This window comes from Amblyomma americanum, chromosome 1 (assembly GCF_052857255.1).
Source record: "Amblyomma americanum isolate KBUSLIRL-KWMA chromosome 1, ASM5285725v1, whole genome shotgun sequence".
NCBI classification, from domain to species: domain Eukaryota; kingdom Metazoa; phylum Arthropoda; class Arachnida; order Ixodida; family Ixodidae; genus Amblyomma; species Amblyomma americanum.
The window spans coordinates 156,171,922-156,189,178 of record NC_135497.1 but is presented as its reverse complement, the minus strand read 5'-3'; the positions used below and the strand labels follow the sequence as shown (position 1 = coordinate 156,189,178).

The window sequence follows — 17,257 nt, the reverse complement described above, 5'->3', positions numbered from 1 at the left end:
TGCAGATCTGCACCGGCGAATAATAAGGAAGCGAACAAGAGGGTACGCAAGGAGGGGCACGCACGTGTCTGCGAAAGCCCCGGCCGCCACGGTTCATCAGAGAGAGCTAGGCGGTGGGCGTGACCCGCACTGGCGAGCATTCCCCGCGAGCCGCCCCATCCACGCGCCTCCTGCACGCAACGTTTCGGCTGACGTGGGAGGAACCCCGAAGACACGGCCTGCCGCGCAGAGGTCGTGCACAGCAGTGGCAAGCGTCGCTGAACGGGCATGACTCGCAGCCCCTGCAGCGGGAGCCCACGCCACCCGCGCGCCTCTTGACAGCCGACCGCGCTCCCGACGAACGCTACGCCGATGCCCACCCTCCCCGTTCAAGGACTCCAAATGCCTCGTTTCTGTCTGGTGCAGACGGAAGAATCCTACACATTTGGCCGGCACAGTTTTCCAGCTCCGAGCTCGTTTGCGGCCGTTCAGCGAAGGGCGGCCATAAAGTACAACCGACATAATCAACGCGGCCGCTCACTCGCCGCTGAAAACCGAAAGGCCACGCGCTACAAGGCGTTTCCGACGCACTCGGTGGCGCTGCGCAGGACACTGCTACCGAGGCGTGGCTCGCGAAGCGTGAAGTCGCATCACGCCCGGCAGTCACATCACTACGGCACCGAAGCACGGGCCGTGCACCCACGAGAAGACGTGACCCTGAAAATGGCATGCAGGGGCACGGCGCAGAGCGCCCAAACTGGTTTCGTTTTTCCTTTCGACGAGCGCCCACGACACCCCCTCGCTCGTCACATGGGCTCTTGACGACACTCATTACACGCGGTAGCACACAGACAGGGACGCGCGCGCGCGACGGCGTCACGACGCGGTCCAATTAAAGAGCGCCGCGCATCGCCGGGGTCGAGCACCGCCGAAGTCGGCGGCTTGTGTCGCGCGGGTGGTGGTGGTGGTTACCGCGCGTAGCGAGACGGGAGGGGCCGCCGATGCGGGGTGTCCACCCCGGCACAGATCGCACCGAGACAAAAGCGGCAACGCCAAGGGACGACCCCGGCGGCCGACACGCAACTAGCGTTCCCAGGGGGCCCCGGGGAGGCCCTCTTCAAGGTCAACGCGAGGCCCAATTGCTCGGTGGCCCGACCCAAAGCCACGACCCGATTTTCGGCTCGTTATCATTAGGTTTCATCCTCGCCCGCTGCGGCCGCCTTCAGTTCACATGAAGGGAGGGAGCTCACTCTCCCACATTTAGCGCCAGACCGCGCGCCGGCCAAACCGTAATTGACTCAACGAAAGCGACCTCAATTGGCAGTTTTCTCCGAGAGGTGCGCAAAACGCAATGGCAGGGAAAAATAAAGTCAAAGGCTTTATCTCGCCCGTGTCCCTGCCTACACAGACTTTGCCACTTGTTTTCCACCGCGTGCAGTATACCTTTGCTTCAGTACGCACTCTCGCGTCAAGCTTTGAGAAAATTCTTCCACATCGTCAGCCTGTGCCCTTCCTTTGTGAAACTTCAGCTTGTGAAAAAATAGGGGGGGGGGGGGGGGTGCGAGAAACAGACGCGCAATGTATGAAACTCTGGCCCGCCCTCAGAAACTCAACAATGTGCGTGCATAACGTACAAGTGTAACCGCGCTTTATTCTTTTTCTGCTCCCGATCTTTAAAATGAGCAAGAATATATAGTATACAGACCAGGATTTCAAAGTGAAGCAACACATGTGGTAAAGTAATGAGAAGTTACAGCCTAACGCTAGAGGAACCGCATTTATCAAAAGTTTTGAGCCTATGCGTATTTACTTCCAAGCAGAGTGGGGGCCTTGCTGCGTCCGTGGAAGTCCTAACCTTCCGGGCGCAGGAGCAGAGCTCTTCTTACCCTTACATTCGGAACGCTGGGGCCACATGAGCCGCACGGCATGGTCCAGAAGTAAACCCCTATGGACTCTGAACTCTTGACAAAGGGTGTACAGCGGTTAGAACTGCGCAAAAAAAAGGAGAGGGGGGGGGGGGGGCATTTCCTGCAGAACGCAGACTGCCGCGGTGAGCACGTGATGTACGGTCTAGAGTAGTCGTACTTCCAGATACTGTATACCCGCTCGGCATGAGAAAAGACTTCGTAGGGGAAAGCTACCGGCTATAAACAAGATGATGATGAAATAACTTTATCGGCACCCGTCAAGGAATCAGAGGGCGATGAAGACTAGAGTCTTGACCGCCGTCACCTTCCTCCCCTTTCAGCAGGCTGGGATCCCTTGGGATTCAGCGGTGTCTAGGGCCAGACGGATGACTTTCTTCTGTTCTTTCTGGCTGACCATTAAAGCCTCCCAGGACTCTATAATCCTGTCTGCTTCGTTGTGGCTAGGGCATGTCCACACCATGCGGATCACGTCTGCAATTTCATTACAGTGCTTACACCTCGGGTCTTGGATCGCCGGATGTCGTCTGCTTAGTGCTAGTGGGTTGGAAAAACGCCCGCCTGCAACTTTCTCCATATGACCTCTTCCTTTTTGCCGAGGCCCTTGCATGCTCCAGGTAATGTGTCTTCCTAATCTGTAATGACCAAGAATATCTTGGTACGTGTTCAGCTCCTCGTCCGTCTGAAGAGGCTCTCTGCTCGACGAGACCGCCCTGCAGGATCCCGGTGTGCGAGTCCTCGGGCCAATGCGTGCGCTGTCTCGTTTCCTCGGAGGCCCTCGTGGGCCGGAGTCCTGACTAGGTTAATTAGCACGGCCGGTGTCGGGCCGGCAGTCAGAATTTTGACTGCTTCGGCAGATACCCTGCCTGCGTTGTAGTTGCGGATAGCCGGTTTGGAATCTGTTATAATCACCCTGACATTCTGTTGAGTTAGGGTCAGCGCAATGGCTACCCCCTCAGCCGCTGTTGCGTCCCTCTGTCGGATGCTGCAGCACGAGACTCGGTCTCCGCCCTTCCTAATTGCTAGGGCTACGAAACCCGTTCGGTCTTCGTATTCCGCCGCGTCCGTGTAAACCACGTTCTGTCTGTTGGCTAGTTTTTTCTGTAGAGCTTTCGCTCTGTCCTTTCGCCTACCCTCGTGGTGTACCGGATGCATGTTACTTGGGAGTGGTGGAATTGTGATTGTATTCCTTATGTCTGTTGAGATGTTATCCGTGTGCTTGAGCCTCGATCGAGGTTCGAAGCCTAGCTTTTCTAGTATTTTTCGCCCCGAATGGCAGCGCAGGAGTCGTGTTGTTGCGCTCTACTCTGGTAGCCTCAATGAGCTCGTCTAGTGTGCTTGAAATCCCCATGTTCAGAATGTTCTGGGTGGACGTGTACGGGGGGAGGTCAAAGAGGTTTTTTTGTTGTTCTTTTACCTCGCTTTCTTGACGCGCTCTGCAGCCTTTAACAATACTTTGCGTCTCATTCCCGTCCCGACATGAGGCCGCAGGAGACGGCCTCGGCGAGAGGCTCCGCAGAAGCTCTGCAGATCGAGCCGCCGGAATGACGACATTATCAAGCAGGACACTAGAACATTTCTATTTACTTCGTACCAAGGTCCGCTTCCGTCACAGCAGTCTGCTAAAACACAACGCGACGGACAGCGGGAAGGTCCAGACCAAGGAACTCGCAGCTTATCTTCAGCCTGCCCTACTGCAGAAGCCGGCTCTACCATTAGGCGGACGTTTTTTTTTTTTAATTGCACAATCTAACGATTGCCCTAAAGGAGAGAGACACTTTCGTTTGTTGGAAAACGACCAGTCCGGCGGCGGAGGCACGCTGGCGACTACGATTTGTACAAGACACCGCGCAAATGTTACGACCTGAGAAGCACCGCGACCGAAGATAAAGTGCTGCAGCCGATGTAGTTCCTCGCGAGGTGTGTGGCCCCGAAGGGTATTGCTGCTGAAGGAAGGCAGAACTATGTATTTTTCAAAAGCCCCCGGGATTGCGCTGGGCCTTGCAGCGGGGCCCGAGTAGTAACCACGCACTTCAAAGCCTCAAAGGAGTGACAGGAGGAAAATTCATGTCACCCTCAGGAGGTTTGGAGCGCTGGTAACGCTATGAAAGCCGCACTCAGCCCCAGGGCCGAGAAGCAATCCTAGCCTGAAAGCTTTTGAAATAGAAGGCATGTCTTTTCACGAGGATTCTGTATTGGGCAAGTTGGACTGGAAGCGTTTTTGGAAAATTCAGCGCGAAAAATAGACGAAAAGCAAGATAAAAAAAAACACGAGCGCTCGTGTGTGTAACCTTTCTTTTCGTCTTTTTTCGAGCTGAATTTTTCAAACGCGCGTCTTTTACCGTCAGTTTCTTCACGCTAAATTGTAAATTGTAGGGTTCAACATCCCGAAACGACTCACTGGCTATGGGGGAAGCCTTAGTGGAGGGCTCCGGATTTTTGAAGATCACCTGGGGTTTGGCAGAACCACATCCGAACACAGCCCTTCGTGCGCAGTGCATGTCCCAGTGAATTTGATCCGCGGTCACTGCCCCGGCCACCGAAAGCAGCGATGGAGGTGCCTCTGCCCGAACCGTCCCCCCAATTGACCCTCATTCCCAACCTCCCATCTGCCTCACGGAACGCGAGGCGGACTGACCTGCATGGCTGAAGGCCCCGTCGCACATTCCAACCGCCGACCCGAACTCTTGCACAAATAAACTTTGCTCATTCTCTGTAACCCCCTCCTCCTCCTTCCTTTCGTCATAGGAAACAGCAAAGGGATGTGGGGGACTGAAAAAATGGGGGGGGGGGGGGGGGGTGGCACATACGATAATCTTAAAGGCGCCGTCGCCGCCTGTGTACAAGACTCCTCTCACGTACGCCAGATTCACCGAAGAAGGTCGACAGAATGCGGCGCCACACGGGAGATGCAGTCGATAGGCAGCTTTGAACAATTCACTCGTTCGGCGCTTAGGAAAACAGTACCCCAGTCCTTGAGAAGCGAAAATGCAACTGCCGCGTTACCTGGAGCGCACGCTCTATAGCTTGTGGAATCCTAAGCACGCTCACACCTGCGCATCCGCATTAACGCCGAACACTATTTCAAAGGCGATAAGTAATCAAAGAGGCAACCAAGCTAGGAAGCTCACTGTAAAAAATTTTTTCCAAAAAAAACAGACATTTTCTGGCAGCTGTCCTGCCAGAAAATGTCTGTACAGTTCTGTTTTCCGTTTTTCAGTTTTTCGGTTATTTTACAATGTTAGATTTTTATCATTTACCGAAAATCCCTGTAAAATTTCTGTGAAATTTCATTTTCTGTTTCAAAGCAAGTCTGTGATTTTCAGGTTTTTCTTCCTCATTATTTACTGAAAGCTTGTAAAATGTCTGTGAAATTCATTTTTCTGTTTTCAGTTATTCTGTTATTTTACAGTGTTTCTTTTCTGTCATGTACAGAAAATCTGTGAAATTCACTTTTCTGTTTTCAGTTATTCTGTTATTTTACAATGTTTCTTTTCTATCATGTACAGAAAATCTGTGACTGCAAATTGAGCTTAGTTGTCTGTTTTTGGCTGCCCTGTTAATTTACACACAATTTTCTTTTTGGTTTGCAGAAAATATATTTCAAATTCTTGCAATGTTCTGTTTACTATTAGTTGTTCTTTTATTACAATTTTTTTTCCCGCACAAAATACGGTTTCTGTGCAAGCACAAGGGCTCATTAAATTACAAATACGATCTTTGCGTCGTTTATGCCAATGAAAGTGTGATATTACATAATTCGTTGCTCGAGGGAAGTTGCGTGAAGTAATTTAAGAATATCTAAATATGAAACGTTTGCACAACACTGATTTTCATCAGTATAGCATTGCCTGAGAGCCAAAAGCCAAGCAGCTTGATATGAATGAACACTTTATTAAATCGAAAGTCACATCAGCATCAGCAGTCTTCTATAGCTCTAAGACTATTTCTGAGCCCAACATATTAAAATGTTATACAACACAAGCAACAGAAACTAAAAATCTAAAAGTCATAGTCTTTCAAAGCCGTTGCGAGTGCAGCCACTCTTGGTGACAGGCAGTGCTGCTTCCCGCCATTCTTTCGCACCTTTGTTCCTCTTGCAGGATTAATACCTGCAATAGCCCTGAAACAAAGAGCCACGAGCTATCACTAACGACCAGGCACAAAAACTTAATTTTTATAGTTGAAAGCCAAAAATATATTCGTTCTACACTTGCACAACCACTCTGACAAGGGCGGATGTGTTAAAAAAATCAGGTCTCATATATGATCCGCTACGTTGTGAGGGGTAAAAGCTAAGTAAAAAAAAAAACACTAATATCTTACCTGTTCCCACCCAGAAATAAAACTCTAGCTTTGTGAGGCATCACTTTGCTGCTCAAACCTTCTTTTCAAGCTCCTCATAGCGATAAAGTAGCAAGATTCGTTTTATCAACAACCACAGATCAGCATGACTCACAGGCAGTGCTGGGCGGAAAGAGCATACGATGCTTCTACAATGTCATTGTTTACGAGGCATGTGTTGGAGTTTCCGGTCATACAGGTACCATTGGAAACAAAAGTATCTAGGATGCTACTGAAGTCATTTAAGCACCTTGCTTCTCAGTGATCACCTCATTTTACTACCACATATTGAATTACTTGAGATCGACTTTCATCTCCACAAGTGAGGTTTTGATCCAGTGGGTAATGATAAAAGTGTCGGACTAGTTCGTAGCTTATGTGCCCTAGGAACTCATAGCCACTACAGTACATGTGGCCCTATGAATGAGGAGGATTGAACGGATAAAACGAGGAGAAACGTGCTTTAATAAAACGTTAGGTCTCTTTTGCCTACCTTGCTACAACGGTTTGCCATGTCAGGACGCACCCCTCTCTCATAAAAAACAGCCTGAAATCCGTACCCCGATTCCATTACCTTAAGTGTGTGTGTGTGAGATGCGGCAGAAAAAGAGCGGGAGAGACATTTTTTTCCTTCCGATTGATATTTTATATACAGGGTGATTTTTGTTTGTCACTTTTGAAGATATGTTTTAAATACTTAGCTACGTCGGTGTGGTCTTCTGAGCTGGACTGTACAGCAAGGCAGACATTAGGTGCCTCAAATGTATCTGTAGTTACATAATTAACTTTGACTGACTTTTCAAGTTTTCATCTCAGAAGCAAGGTAGGTTATGTTGCAAAATTGATGGTCGTCAACTTTGAATATGAGCTTTTTTAAATACTCCTAAATGGCAGTATCATTCCAGACATCGACCAACAAAAATACACATACGAAAGCTCGTTGAGTCGGCTTTCCACCATTGCATATTCATAGAAAAATCGCTTCTCGCACTTCTAATGCATGCAGCAAGTACAGGCACAGTTAGTGTATTTTTATGATGTATAAGTTAACTAGATTTCGGCAAGAATACGATGCGCAGTTACGGCATTGTATAGATAGGTAAAGTGGGCCAGCCAATTGAACAAGCTTTCCTTCGATACTTCGAAATACATTGCCGAGTAACAAAATATAAAAATAAGCCTAACCTTCGATGTTGCCAGATAAATTTTGCAATACAACCTTCCCTTTAAAAAGCAGAAATAGTAAAGTTTGTTAGCTAATTTAAGCTGATTAATCGTCTAATTATTCATCCTTATGAGGTACATAATGTCCACTTTGCAGTACAATCCAGCACAATAGAAAGCACCGGCGCATTTCTCACACTTTTTAAAATAGAAGGCTGCAAAGTTTAAAAAAAAATTAACGTTTATAATACAGTTGCGTGCTTGTCACTTGCTTTGTTTTTGGTGTTGTGCTTTATTATAACAAAACAAACAAAATACCTGATCTCAGACCTTCACATTTACTAGAATGCATCCTTGTCTGTATGCTCTTGCTTTAGCCTTCCAGCAGAACTAATAGACAGCACACAGGCGTGATCCCAAGCTGCTGCTGTACTGTTAACTATAGAGATAAAAGGTTTCTTTATGACGTCTCGCTGTTTGACACATAGTTTCAAAAATGAGACTGGATAATGAGGGCATGTTATTACGTCAGTCAATGGTAAATCAATTATTAATTTCTTGTACTACAATGTTGCTAAAACTCCCTACCTTAAAGCAAATTTTCTTCGCTGCTGCTCCTATACTACAGCACACTACCAAATATCTTTAGCATTATTGCGTCCCAGTGCTAGTTCAAAGCCAAACTGAAGAAATGCCAACTTTCACCTCTATAAGCAAACTTCATTGACAGTATGATATTCTCGATGAACACGCACACTGTTCAAAAAGCTTTTCATTTGAAGTGCATTTTCTTCGCGTACACTCAGTTTAGCAGCGTAGTAACCGCTTTTCTAATTAAGGTTCTGGAAGATTGGCAGACTGCAGTATGCATTTGCACAGGGCGTACTGTGACGTCAGGCAAGTGTACAGGTGAGTGAACATTGGCTTCAGTTCTTACCTCTGTGTGAATTCCAAGCACAGGCTCGTCTCCTTCTGGTACTGGATGTTAAAAGCAAAATGGGCAAAGAACAGCAGCTTGAAGGCCTCGTCTGGCTTCGATGCATGAAGCACTGGATGGGTGTCCACGCAGATTGTGTATGAATTAGCAGTGAGAAAAGTCCATCCTGGAAAAGAGTTGGAAGGAAGCATTATTATTCGCTTTGTCCTTCTTTTTTTATTATGTCTTTCAGTTACACGTAAAGTCTTTATTCAGAGGGGTGGGTCCATCACCATTAGGTTTAGGAGGATAAGTGAATAACGAGGAAGGGATAACGACGAAGATTGCATTGACCTATATATGATAGGCACATCGAACCAGCAATACTCATTAAGCATTTCAATCAGCGGGAAGTGTCTTTTAATAAATTGCATACATTTGTCTAATAAAATAAAGATTTGCATTTCGGACAAGGTAGCACCATTTAGTGCATTTTTCAGCAATTTTTTAAAGAACTGCCCCTTTAGTCAGTCATCAGTATCTTACCTTTCGTGCAGATGAAAGGACAGCTTGGCAGATCCCCCAAGTCATCGTCGCTGGCCATCTCCTTATATGAAAAAACCAATTCACATGTGCATTAGCATTAGGATCAGTCAATGGCATGTAATAAAAGAAAAATGTTGCCTTAAGTCCTCAACACAGACGCCATTTCACTTAAATATGGGTTACCATTGCGTCGCACGCTAAAACACACCGCAGCAAGTCTGCTGGCTTTGAGGATAAATTTTTGTTTATGGGCAAGGTTGACATAAAACTTCCAGATTTTTCTGTTATCTCAGTACAAATGTTAGAGACGTGGGTAAAACAATCACTGCACTACTGTTATAAAAGGCAGTGCTGACTTGATTATTGGGAGGAATAAATTAATGGGACACTTCACATTGTGCATTAACGTGCGACGACTGCAAGGAAATAATGCAAACTACATTTATCAGTTTTTACCTCTGTTAGCTTGTAAAACAGCTCTTTGTCTTCTCCGAAGATTGCGAGCAGTAGTAGTGGCATGGCTTCGTATTCAACTGCCATTGACTTCCTGTTAGTTTTGGCAGCTTCTATTTCTTGGAGACAAGACTTCACACATTCTTTTTTTACTTGGCTGTGTGCGTAACGAAAAACTTGCCGTCCAACAGTCTTTAGTCGGTCATCGAAAGTCTTTGCAACATTTGAGCCTAGCAAGATGTTTACGTGGTTGGTCAGGTGCTTTGCCTGAAACAGAAATGGCCAGCTTCGCTCAATGTCTCGAATATTTTTGGATGCATTGATAAGCTGACGTTGTGATGCATAAGTCTCTGACATGAGCTGTGCAACCATGGTCTCATCTGGAAACGCAAGCCTGAACTGCGACAGCAAGTCCTCTTTTTTCTTCTCCTGTGAGTCAGCAGACTCGTCAGATGGAAGCTTTGGTTGCCATGCCACACACCCATATGAGTCTCTCTGAATCTTCACTCGTTTGACACTCAAGTCCAGTTCATCGTCCGGTTCGAACTGATGTGGCTGCTCAGAGCTTGGCCTTCGTTTGTTGTTAACACAGTTTTCAAGTTTCCACAAGAGTGTCTCAATGCCCGAGCCAATTACTGCCCCATTTAGGGTGTCCTCGAATGTCTTCGGGTAATGGCTCACAATTTCAGCTGCGATGGCCCTCAAGATCTTGCGACCTGGCTTCCTGTTTATGGCAAGAATATGGTCACTCACAAGTCGTACCATTTCATTCAAGTCGCTCTTTACTGGACGCTTCCCTTCTTGGCAAGCCTTCATAAGCTGTGGTGGGAAAACCTCCCAAGGTGTAGAAAAGCTTGCACACTGTGTGCTTGTAGGCGATTGAATGTCGTTGGGAGAAAGTGACACTGGTGGGTTGGGCGTAGCCGCTGAGTGAAACCTTTCAAGAAGAATCCTTCTGCTGATGGGCTTTAAAAATTGCAAATCCTCTTCAACCACATACTTCAGATGTTCCAGGGACTCTACACCACATTGCTGCAGCTTCTGGACTGTCAGCTCTACAATCTCCTTGTCCAGGGCTGGCAGCCAGTTGGAAATTCGTTGTTCCAACTCCATTGCAGCTATCTGAAACACAGTTCAAACTCCATCAAGTAATCCATGCTTCAAAACAAAAACAGGATAACTGCAGCGGGCAAGGTTGTACTGGATTAATGGTGTGTTGTCAAGCAAGCTGTCGAGCTCAATGCACTTGATTGGACCGTCATTACTTAAGATGTTAAAATACTGCATTCCTGGTTCATACGATGTACTAACAGTTTTTACAAGAAAAAAATGCCGGGCATCTTTCGACAGGATCAGCTGTATTTCCCCAAACTTTAGTTCGCCGTTCTGCCGTGACATTACAACTAGCATTTTGCACTCATACAACAGACCCCGAATAGTTGCTTGCTGTGTTGAGAAAATTTCCCCTTCATCAGAAACAACTTCCCGAACTTCGTTCTGAATTTCAGGACTGCAAAGGCTGATCATGAAAAAAGATGCATTGTCGAGAACGTCAGTACTGCTTCCTGTGTTCTTGTAAGCTTGGAAAAGCTGATGCCGCTGAGATAAAGTCAACGTCAAATTCTTGAAATTTTGACAATTTCTAGCACATTTCTTGAAGTAGCTGTGTTTGCTCTCGCATCGCATTGTCCACAATCTGATCAGGGGACCAAACTGCATAATAAGCATTGGATAGTGAAGAAGGTAATGGTGTTTTGGCCTCAATGGAATATTTGGGAACAGAGCTGCTCTGCTTGTCATGTAATCTTCGATGATATCTTGGAGCCTCATAGCCATTGCACTTGTAACTGCTGGTGCAGTAACTAAAAGAACAATTTCTGAGAGCAACAGAACCTGCTTCCAGACCTCATTCTCTGTAGACTGAACGGAACCGACTAGGAAGAGGGGAAGAAAACGAACCATATTCCAGTTCTGAATAGCATGGCCTCCAAGTGATTTCTTTACAGGAACCTCACATGGTCTGTCATTGAGGTCGCTGTGCTTAAAAGGAAAGCCACCTATACGGTTATTGAGATCCTCTAGAGAAATCCACTCACAAACCGTGACAAAATATTGTATATACAAAGAAAGGTCGAATGACACTATGCCTTCAAAAAGATCGTGTGCCAAACAAGGGGGAAGCCCTGGTGCACAAACGTCGAAATACTTCAGATCGTTGAACAAAGACCTAAACTTTACTCCCTTTTCTGCACTTAAGGAGCTATCGGCTGCTAAGGTTAGGACAGCACTGTTGTAATTGTCTGGTGTTCTCAGCTCGAATACACCTGACAATGCAAGTGGAGAGAAGAGGTCTCTTCTTTCCGCCAAACAAAACCTGCAGATGTGTGTTGCATTGCTAAAGTTTTCAACAAAGCCACCAATTCCATGGCTTCCAAGATTGTCACCGAGGATTGCGCACACTGTGCCAATCAGACGTGTGCCCTTTGTAGTGACGACTGTGCCTGCTTCGAGCTTTTTCAGATCATCAATCAGGGGTGCAAATATTTTGTCTTGACCAAAGTATTTAAAGTAAGTCTCACTGCAAAGCAAGCAGAGCTTGATGGAGTCAGTTGAGCATCTCTTCCATGAATAAAGATTGCCAAGAATTAAATAAACTGCAAGCAGCTTGTGCTTCTTCTTCGCAGAACCGAGTGGGTTTACGACTTCGAAAGCATCCTGGAAAAGAATTAGCTTTAACGCTTTTGGATGATCCTTGTAAAGTAAAATAGACTTGAAAACACTGCCATCGGTGAAGTCTTTCATTACTCTGTTGGTGTTTGGTAAGAGTTCATCACACTGCTTAACCACAGCTTCATTTTCTAGCATGGCCTCCAGTGTTTTTAATACTGGCACGTAGTAGAATGTTGCATCCCTATTTCTTTTGTTTCTTCCCAGTAGTATTGTAACAGGCTCCACAAAGAGAAAGCGTTTCTTGAAATGTAAGTTACGGGTGTGCTTACTGCGGAACACACCACCCGGATCTCTGTGCACAGCTAAGACAAGATCTGCTTCAAAAGCTTCGTCGATTATCTTGTCAACTTCTTCACTGCACACAACATGTTTGAGCCTAGCTTTAAGAATGGAAGTCATCATCGAAACATTAGCAGTCTGAATGTCATATATAGCCTCTGCAATCAGCTGCACAGTGGATGAAGGAACGTGACGCTCTGACAGCAATCTCAGGTATAGATGAGCGAAAGCATCAGTAACTTCGTCACTGCATGTTTCCAGGCAGTCTCTGGGGGAACCTTCATGAGTACTTGCAATTGGAGCTTCTTCAAGCTCGTTGTCCCAGGAGTTCTCAGCAGACTGAATATTTCCTGTGACAGCTTCTGAAGCAATTGCACTGACCATAGTTTGAACCTGCGATTGTGGAGCTGAGTTTGTGGCCTTTACGTGGTAGCGTGAAAGGTGGGAGGAGAAAGAAGCCTTGTTCTTGTACGCTTTGCTGCAGTTCTGAAATGGGCACTTCACCTCTGTCCCTTCGGTAATGTGACATTTCAAGTGTGCCACAAGAGATTTATAATCTTTGCAGAGCTGAATGCAGGCATCCACAGAGCACACGAAGTCACATCTGTGAACAGTTATAGCACTGCGGCTTTCGCCTTCTGCACGTCGTGCTTGTCTGTGTTCACGGCATATGTGGCTGTACACGCTGCCGACTTTACGGAACGTCTTGCAACAACTTCGAAAAGGGCACTTGACGCGGAACTGGTTCACATTTTTGTGCAAGGCGATGTGCTTGTAGAAGGAAGAGAGGGACGAAGTAATGTTGCTGCATATGCTGCAGGAGTACATCGCTGAAAAAACCAGAATGGAAATAATTAAATTATTATCCACATAACTTTAAGTTTGTTAGCTATACAAGGATAGAAACTGGGAGAGTATGGGAGTACGGGAGATGTGCACTTAACCTGCGCCACTAGTTCTTGCCGCCACAGCAGGAAGTAAGCCACCTTTCTTATTTTTCAGCTTTAACGCGTCGCCTTAATTGTACATTTTTGGTCGATCGTGATGCTCATCCTTCCTGCGCTACCACGATTGTACATACGTTAGATAAAAATTGCCTTGAGCTCAGTATGATTAATCATTAATTGGGAGACGCCTCGCATGCTGACTTTCAACCAATTTGTATAGCAGCACCATAGATACTAATTTGTACTGTGAACAGCATGCATTTGAATACATAAGCTTGAACACACCTGTCCTGAACATGGTAGAAGTCATTTTCTTTTTTTATACTGAAACCCAAACAGTGCCTTACATAGGAGCTGTTATTTAGGCTTGTTCTCTGATATATGCATCTGTCACGCAAAGTAAATGGATGATCAGTGTTAGCTAGTCCACGTTGTACTTCTATCGTCGCATTTGCTTTGAATACCGCGGCCATGCACCAGTGCGTGATGATTGCGGTTTTATTTTGGCTTAGTTACAGGCTCTCTTGACTGAGCTGCAGCGTGATTGCGGATGCCTTAAGTTAGTATCTACTACTTTACAAAGGCCGGGAGCCTTCCGCTCAGGTTGTGAATGCATTTCTGCCAGTTTTTTAGCGCGAAAGCACTAATCCGGAGGTTCCTACCCCAAGAAAATTCTGCTCTTGCTTACTTGTGAAGCAGCTGCATAGCAGCAGCTGCATAGGAACACTATAACAGTTAGCCAAGCATAGTGATGACACTGTGCCTATACATGATAGCCATAACCAGGGTCAACCATGACCCGAACATGAGTTAACTTGGAATTTGGTGCCCGGGCCACCGCCAAATTTCAGCATGGTTCACCCAAAAATTGACCTCAGCCAAACTGGACCAAAACTGATTATAAGTAATCAGTTTTATTCAATACAAGTATATTTAGTTCTCTGCAATGTCCAGTTCAAGTACTGTTAATTTGATTACATTCGGAGAATTTTGGTTATTTAAGTCACTAATTACTCTTCACTAATTAGCGGTCACTAGTCAGGTACTACTAATTGTTAAATTATTATGTCAAGTTCAAGTACTGTTGATTTGGTTGATTTTCTGGTAATTTAATTCCCTAATTGCTTTTGACTAATGAAGGGTCACTTATCAGAGGTCACCATTTCTCCTTTACTACCTCCAGGTCAAATACCGTTCGTCTGATTACATTCGGAGCATTTATAGCCATTTTATTCACTAATTGTTTATCGCTAATTAAGGGTCGGTAATTAAGTGTCAGTATTTAGTCCTTTACTACCTCGAGTTCAGGTAGTGTTCATTTCATTGTAATTTAAGCATGCTGTCAAGCATCTACGCCGTTTGCAATTCTGCGCCAGCCTCCGAAGAGAACTGACACGTGCGGGTGACCGACGACCCGTTCCCCGCATAACATGCATCTCACCGTCCAGAACTGTCCGTAATACGTGATATAGTCCAATATGGTAGCCTCATTAGCCGACAAACAGATCAAACAGCATATTCAACATTAAAATTTTCAGATTATATTTCACAGCCATAGCAAAAGCCGTGTGGAATCTATTTGACGCTTATGCCGATACAGCGGCGGCGACCAGGCCGCCGAGCCTACTGAGGCGAAGACATGCTCCACCGCAATACACGGGGGAGCGCAGGCCGCGTAGCAACCGCAAAGCTGGAAACGAACGATCCACCTCCGGGTCGACGTTGCTTGTCGACAGCTAGGCAAGGGCCAAGACCGCAGCTTTGTTTACTCGAGAAAGTTCGCGTACGCATGCAGAGTCTGAACACTCGTGAGTTCAAAGATACCGTGAGCCGAACGGCCTCCGCTCAGCCGTAGCTCCGCGTGAGCAAAATGCGATGCCGCTGCATTCGAAACGACAAGCTGGCGCAGGGCTGGAATCTCGCGAGACTGGTTCGGCTCGCGCGAGTGGCCGGTGCGCCGGCCGAATGACGACAGTCGGCGCGGCGGCCAATGCCGCGAGTCGAAGCTCAAGCGAGAACCCGGGCCCTGGCAGATCTCAAATTTAACGCACACCACGTTAAAACACGCTGCAAAGATTTCAGATAGCCTTTAGAGGCAATCGTGAATGCGATGAAAATTAAGGGCTGCGTGGTTGCGGTAGCGAGGCCGCGGCACGATTTAGAAGCTAGCACAATGAAATATGGAAGACACACGACGCTTGCCGATACGGCGGCGTCCGCGGCGGCAAGTGATTCGCGCGTGAGCGCTCGTCCTGATCGTTTTAACAACTGCGTGTCAAAGCTGCACCTTCACCATGAACAGTTTACGGAGCGTAGGCAGCTTGAAACCGCAAGGCGGAGGATGAAAGTTACGCAGGGCTAGGGCTTTCCCGCTATTTAGTGAGATGCGAGCTATGTGCCCATGCCTTAATATTTCGCTACAGTAATCCACCTCCATCGCACGCAACATCTACAATATAGTTTAGAGATTTCCACCGGTGACACAAAGCAAATCACACTGTCTGTATCAAGTGGCAGAGATTGTTTGTTCACTCACCTTTCCAAATGAAACGAATAAATCGATGCACGAAGACACCAAGCCCCTCTTCATGCGGAAGTCATCTTGCGAAGTGCAGCTCCGCATCAAAAGCAACCACATAGTACTAGTTGTGCGAAAAATTTAGTTTACTACACTCTAGGCTTTAAAAAATAAACGGATGTTTTTAAGGTGTTCAGGTGCATTATTCGTAGCTTACTTCTTAATAGAGACGCACGTGACTAGACCACGGCGGTCAAAAACAGAAAATGTCTGTTTTTTTGCTTGATCACCTTTCTGTTTTTTCCAGTAACAGATTTTTTCCGTGCGGCAACAGTAAATTTCTGCAAAAACGCCTGTAATTTTACACACTTTTTTTACAGTGCTCCCTTCCTTCGAACAGCTCCTTTCTCGACGTGACGTGGGCGGACGGTGGCAAAAAGACGAAGGGCAAAAACTCCGCTTCCCGCATTGGCCGCAAATAAAATCGCTCCACCAGTGCCTCGCTGGCCAACAGTTTTTTTTCACTCACCGCGAAGCGGGCAATAACTGCCGGCTTACCGCGGTGACAGATGTAGATTGCAGCGCGCAACGGACAGATCGCAAGTGGCCACTGGGGTGCCGTCTGCGGAGAAATAAATTCGGCTGAACTCCGCACCCGAGCGGTGCTACGTCCCAGGCTTGGCTCGACTACACCGTGTCAGCCCTCGAATGTTCGACAACGCAAGTGTCGATGGAAACGCGTTTACAGCGGCATATCCACCCATCCAACCTCGTGAGGATCAGGGTGCTGCGCACGATGGTGACTTTGTGCCAACGGTGAGCTAAGCCGCCATAGACAGGACGCGCGGCGAATCACCAACAGGAGAAGAGGCGTGTGTTTGTACAGGCTCAGACAAAACCTGTAAAGGGAGCAACGGCTCGGTAAAAGCACCGGGTCTCTGCTTCCTACACGAGGAGCGTAGTAAGCATACATGCTGCCCTGTCGGTACTTCTCAAGCGGCAGAGATCGGGCAGACACTGTCGTGGCCCGTTTTACCAAAGCCCGGCAGGCAGCGCGCCAAGTTGGCGGCAGCAGGCGCAGATGGTGCACAGCCAGCGTCGCGCTCGCTTATCGCACTGGGCGACGCACTCGGGGCGGCTCCGTTTCGACGACGTCGCCTCTTGGCGCCCTTTTATCCGCGAACCTGTGTCGCTACGGGCGTCGCCCAAGCGCGCTCTCGCGCCGTAATCCCGCGTCGCGGGGTCGTTGACGCCTGTGGCGCACACACACGCGCGCGCACTGACCGGTCTCGCCAGCGCACGCCTCGGCCCCACCACCGAGACACTTCTCTACTGCTGCTGCTGCACACTTGGAACACCGACAGCAGAGCGATGACCGAGAGGCGCCGTTACAAGGAAGCCGCACGATAATGGATGCACGCGCTAAGCTCGCCTTTTTACATCTCCTTTCCGCACA

At 47.3% G+C, this 17,257-nt stretch overlaps 2 protein-coding genes across 4 annotated transcripts in view; both read right to left on the bottom strand.

Annotated features, from left to right (window-relative positions):
• The window catches only part of Rhp (GTP-Rho-binding protein rhophilin), a 105,080-nt gene that overhangs the window by 26,804 nt on the left and 61,019 nt on the right, over positions 1 to 17,257 (bottom strand). The window lies entirely within an intron of this gene.
• On the bottom strand, positions 5,860 to 16,178 carry LOC144114005 (uncharacterized). The gene is made up of 5 exons (XM_077647431.1): positions 15,820 to 16,178; positions 9,331 to 10,449; positions 8,875 to 8,935; positions 8,350 to 8,515; positions 5,860 to 6,027 (listed from the first exon to the last, which is right to left on the bottom strand). The coding sequence occupies exons 1-5, from the start codon at positions 15,919 to 15,921 to the stop codon at positions 5,907 to 5,909; spliced, it is 1,569 nt and encodes a 522-aa protein (XP_077503557.1). The 5' UTR covers positions 15,922 to 16,178; the 3' UTR covers positions 5,860 to 5,906.

Bases quoted from the DNA above. Each gene is read 5' to 3' on its own strand.
- LOC144114005 (XM_077647431.1), bottom strand. From the start codon at position 15,921: ATGTGGTTGCTTTTGATGCGGAGCTGCACTTCGCAAGATGACTTCCGC. The intron at 10,450-15,819 runs GTGAGTGAACAA...ACTGTGTTTCAG, and splicing joins TATTCGTTTCATTTGGAAAG to ATAGCTGCAATGGAGTTGGA. The intron at 8,936-9,330 runs GTAAAAACTGAT...TTTTCATATAAG, and splicing joins TGTTTTACAAGCTAACAGAG to GAGATGGCCAGCGACGATGA.